The following is a 5,430-nucleotide window of genomic DNA, read 5'->3' on the forward strand; positions in this document are numbered from 1 at the left end:
CCGGCCCCTGGACTACAAGCAGGACCGGCAGTACGTGCTGGCGGTGACCGCCTCCGACGGCACGCGCTCGCACACCGCCCAGGTCTTCATCAACGTCACCGATGCCAACACCCACCGGCCGGTCTTCCAGAGCTCCCACTACACGGTGAGTGTGAGTGAGGACCGGCCCGTGGGCACCTCCATCGCGACCATCAGCGCCACGGATGAGGACACTGGTGAGAACGCCCGCATCACCTATGTGCTGGAGGACCCCGTGCCGCAGTTCCGCATCGACCCGCACACCGGCACGATCTTCACCATGACCGCACTAGACTATGAGGACCAGGCCGCCTACACGCTGGCCATCACCGCCCAGGACAATGGCATTCCGCAGAAGTCGGACACCACCTCCCTGGAAATCCTCATCCTCGACGCCAACGACAACGCGCCGCGGTTCCTGCGAGATTTCTACCAAGGTTCTGTGTTCGAAGATGCGCCACTGTCAACCAGCGTCCTCCAGGTCTCTGCCACGGACCGGGACTCGGGCCCTAACGGCCGTCTGCTATACACCTTCCAGGGTGGGGACGATGGTGACGGGGACTTCTACATCGAGCCCACGTCTGGCGTGATCCGCACCCAGCGCCGGCTGGATCGGGAGAATGTGGCCGTGTACAACCTTCGGGCTCTGGCTGTGGATCGGGGCAGCCCGGCTCCCCTTAGCGCCTCTGTGGAGATCCAGGTGACCATCTTGGACATTAATGACAACCCCCCGGTGTTTGAGAGGGACGAACTGGAGCTGTCAGTAGAGGAGAACAGCCCAGTGGGGTCTGTGGTGGCCAGGATCCGTGCCAATGACCCAGACGAGGGCCCCAACGCTCAGATCATGTATCAGATCGTGGAGGGCAATGTGCCAGAGGTCTTCCAGCTTGACCTGCTGAGCGGGGACCTGCGTGCCCTGGCCGAGCTGGACTTCGAGGTGCAGCGGGAGTACGTGCTGGTGGTGCAGGCCACGTCGGCCCCGCTGGTGAGCCGAGCCACAGTGCATCTCCGCCTCCTGGACCAGAATGACAACCCGCCAGTGCTGCCCGACTTCCAGATCCTCTTCAATAACTACGTCACCAATAAGTCCAACAGCTTCCCCACCGGTGTGATCGGCCGCATCCCGGCCCACGACCCCGACCTGTCCGACAGCCTCAACTACACCTTCTTGCAGGGCAATGAGCTCCACCTGCTGCTGCTCGACCCCACCACGGGCGAGCTGCAGCTCAGCCGGGACCTGGACAACAACCGGCCTCTCGAGGCACTCATGGAGGTGTCTGTGTCTGGTGAGTGGCTATGGCTGTGCCTAGCAGTGCCCGGGGTCGCCTGGCGAGCCACAGGAACCCGCCGAGGGCCTGCCTGGCGTGCTGGGGCACATCCGGGCAGGGCCGGGCACCTCTGAGGATTCGTTGCCTCTGGTCAACGCTGGGGGTGTGTCCACCTAGGCTGGACAGCGGGAGAGGCGCTGAGCCGCTTCCTCAGCGTTTCTGCTGGGCGCAGCCTGGCGGCTTCAACGTCAACACCAGGGCTTCTCGGTGCTTTTCTCAGCGGGCTGGTGGCTCCAGGCTGGCTGTCGAAGCATGGCCTCAGGGTTACCGGGCCTTCTGGTTTGCTGGGTGCCGCCGTCTAGGAGGATCAAGGGTCGCTGCCTGCTCCACGTGCCAATTATTCCCTGTGTGGCACCGCGGGCCGTCGCCGCTGGCCCCTGAGTCGCCCAGTAATATATATAGTGGTGTTGCCTGGGCCCCGAGCTTTTGTTCCCTCCAGATAATGACAGCTGGCTTCTGTGTGCCCGTCTGTGTGGGAGCTCTTTGAAAATGTAGCCATTTGATCTTGGCATCTGCTCCTGGACACGGGTTCAAACGTGGGTGTTGGTTAAGAGGCCTGGCCGGGTCGTGGCAGCGCCCCTGTGGGAACCCCGCCTGCCTGCTCCGGGGCTGGGGTTGAGCAGTGGGAGCGGCGTTCTCAACTGCCAAGCGCTCGCCAGCAGACAGCTGGTCCTGCAGGCCGCTGACCCCACGTGCCAGAGCCAGTTGGCGGTGCTGGGCAGACAGCGCAGCCAGTGCAGGGTCAGGGGTCAGAGAGAGAGCAGGGTTTGGCAGGCAGGTGGGGGGCGATTACAGTGGAGGGGCACACAGCAGCTCCTGAGAGCGCCTGCCCAACCGCAGGTGTGATCAGCTGTGTACACAGGGGACCTTGTTTTCCAGAATACAATATTGCTAAGGGTGGAGTGGCAGGTGGTATGTTGGTTAAGGTGCTGGGCTTCCACATGGCTGACCACGGATCAAGTCCTGGGTCTGGCGGCTCACTGTCTCACTTTCCTGCTCTTTCTCTCTCTCTTTGGTCAAATTAAAGAAGGATAACAAAGAAAATTAAATAAGTTTATATATATATATATATAACATACATACACACATAAATTACACACATACACATATAAAATACATACATACACGCATAACACACACATATACACTCATATAAAATACGTACATACATATATAATACATATATAATATACGTATATAATACATACATATATAATACATATATACATACATATATAATACATGCATACATACATATATAATACACACACATATATAATACATATATATAAAAATACATACATATATATATATAAATACATACATACATATATAAATATTATCTCACCAAGGGCTGAGACCTTGGTGTTTCGTGTCAGTGCTTCAGGCAGGTCATTTAAACAATAAATTATTAGGCTACAGTGTTGCCACGGGAGCCCTGGAAGAATTTGTTAATTTTGTACTTTGTTTCGTTTCCATAGTTGGCTGTGGTGTTTTGTTCATTCTTTTTTTATTTTGTTTTTTAATAAATGCGATAGAGGCAGAGGGTAGAGAACCACTTCCGGCAGGGTTTTGTTGTCGCCCTCCTGCCCGTGCCTCCTAGGAGTAGCAGCTAGAACGACAGGTGCACACCACCTGGCCTGGCCTACCGAGGCTGGACTGGAAACCGAGCCTGGGAATTCCGTGTGGCCCCCAGCGCTGTGCAGCAGTGCCCCAAGTTTGAGCCACTGAGACGGGGCCACGTCATTTGTTTATCAGACAGGGTCTCCCTGCGTCTCGATCTACGGCCTCCGCCTCCAAGGCTGCAAGGATTGCAGTTGCTTGCCTCCAGGCCCAGCTCCAGGTTGGACCAGGAAGTGGCTCGGCCTCCCGTGTGTCCCAGCCTGCGGCGCAGTCTCAGTTGCGCCCCCATGGCTGGGCCGTCATTCTCTGTGTTTGGACGCCAGCTGCGAGCAGGACCCAGCTGCGGCCGTCTGCACGGAGGGTAGGAACTTGCGCAGTATTTTGGCATCAGCTTCGGCAGCATAGTCCGTCTGTCGGTGAATGTTTTGGGCTTTGTGAGTTTGTGAAAATGTACAGTGTGGAATAGATTGTTAGGGATGAATTATTAACCAGGATTTTTTTTCCCTATTCCTCTTTGTTAGATAAAGCAGAGTGGAAAGTGTGTCCTGTATTTAAAAACATTTTGGAAAATAATAGGAATTACGTGTTACCGGACCGTGGTGCCTTAGCAGAACCTTCTGTGCGGGGCGCCCCATACCTTCAGCACTGGCAGTGTACCTTGTGGGAGCCGCGCACAGGTTGTGGGTGGATTCCAATCTGAGGAGCTTCCTGACCAAGACTGTCTTGCCTGGGGGGCCTGCAGCCTGGTCCTCAGTCAGGGGCTTGGGTGCCAGTCACCGTGTTTGAATTGTGTGATGGTTCTTGTCTGTGTGCCGGCCCCCGCCCCACCCCAGGTGACAGTGCTAAACCCTCGTCTTACTCTGTTGCTGACGTCCTCTGGCACCCAGGAGTGAGGTGTTCCAGCGGCCAACCTCTCAGGGTCATGCAGCCAGCTAGCGGGGTGTCATGCGTCTGCGGTGACCAGGACAGCTCAGCCTGGCTCACACTCCCCTGTCCTCCTGAGAGAAGAATGCTGAGGAACCAGTGGCTAAACCGATTTTTTCCAGCACAAAACTGGTGCCCTGGTTTCAGCAGGTGTGCCGAGGTGTCGCGTGACCCTCAGGCCACTGGGCTCCCAGTCTGTGTCCTGGGAAGACACGGCGCGAGCTGTGAGAGCCGGGTGCACACAGCAGAGCTCTGCAGAGAAGCCTCCCAGGCCCACGGCGGAGGGCGAGGCCCCTTTATGGAGGAGCAGCGTGGGAACGTGGGAATGCTCTGTTTCAGTCCCAGGCGCTGCTTTCAAGGCCGGTTACTGGCTTCGCAGGGCTTATAGCCGTGCCCTGAGGCCTTTGATGCCGACTGGCGCCTGGAGGTGCTGCTCAGAGCCTCGCCTGGCGGGTTTGTGGGCGCACTCCCACAGGCTGGGCCTTCAGCAGAGGAGCTGCAGGCATGCTGCGCCTCGGGGGGCTCTGGGGCCGGCAAGCTGGGAGGAGCGTGGTAGCCTCAAGTCTGGCCTGGGGTTCTAGCACATTCTTGTTGACTGAGTAGAGGTGATGCTGGTTTTCCGTAGTCCAAAGTGGAAAATCTCTGGAAGTTTGAATAGTGAAACTGAATAGCTGCCGTTTTTGAATGACATCTGGTGATGTAAAGTGCTTGTTTTATATGTGGCGGGGTTCTTTGTTTGTTCTGTTTTTGTCTTTCGCTGCTATAGGGTGTGTGTGCCAGAACGGAGTTTGAGGGGAGGGAGGTTGACGGGGAGTGTGGGAGGGGTCCGCCGGGGACTGTCCTGGTCAGGCTGAGTGTGAAGTGTGTGCCTGGCAGGGAGGCCCGGGTCTGGAGAGGGCAGACTGGAGGTTTGCTAGGCCCCTGGGGGAGGTTTTTGTGCTGGGACCCATATCCTAGCTGCTGACCTCAGCTGCTGATGCGAGCACCCTCGGGCCATGAGAACAGAGGGCTGGGCTTGGCCCCACGCGGGGTTGGCCACGGAGTGTGGGTGGACGGAGGAGGGATCTGCAGGTCAGATGGTCAGACGGCGGCAGTGCCCGAATCCATTGCAGCCGACAGGCTCCGTGTGCTGGTAGGGTTCCCAGGTCTGCCTGTCCCAGCCGTTGAATGCTGCCGTGGCTGCTGAGTAACCAGGAAGGTCCCGTTGTCACCTCCACCTCAGATATGAGCTGAGCAAGGCCAGAGCACCCAGGACGTCCAGCTAGGCCATGGTGGGGTTTGAACTGGGTGGACAGCCCCTGAGCCATGTTTTCAGCCTGTGCATTCCAGAAAAATCCAGTTCCGGGAGGGTGAGTATGAGGGAGGTGTGTTCACAGAGCCAGGGGTCCTCACAAAGTTTCTTTTCGGGGAGAAGACCACAAGGCTGCTTTTCAGCCCTCAGTGGCGGGGCCCCTTCGAGCTGGTCATGAGGACGGTTGGATGTGTCCGTCTGGACTCCAACCAGCCGGGGCCCCAGCTGCAAGTGGCCACATGGCCT

The 5,430-nt window shown here is 57.3% G+C and overlaps 1 protein-coding gene across 1 annotated transcript in view; it reads left to right on the forward strand.

The window, feature by feature from the left end:
• CELSR1 (cadherin EGF LAG seven-pass G-type receptor 1) overlaps window positions 1–5,430 on the forward strand; it is a gene marked incomplete at its 5' end in the record, with an annotated part of 155,990 nt that overhangs the window by 1,853 nt on the left and 148,707 nt on the right. Inside the window, 1 exon segment of the mRNA XM_006164654.3 lies at window positions 83–1,304. Within this exon segment, the coding sequence (XP_006164716.1) occupies window positions 83–1,304 (1,222 nt within the window).

This window comes from Tupaia chinensis, unplaced genomic scaffold (genome assembly GCF_000334495.1).
Source record: "Tupaia chinensis unplaced genomic scaffold, TupChi_1.0 Scaffold143651_1, whole genome shotgun sequence".
NCBI classification, from domain to species: domain Eukaryota; kingdom Metazoa; phylum Chordata; class Mammalia; order Scandentia; family Tupaiidae; genus Tupaia; species Tupaia belangeri.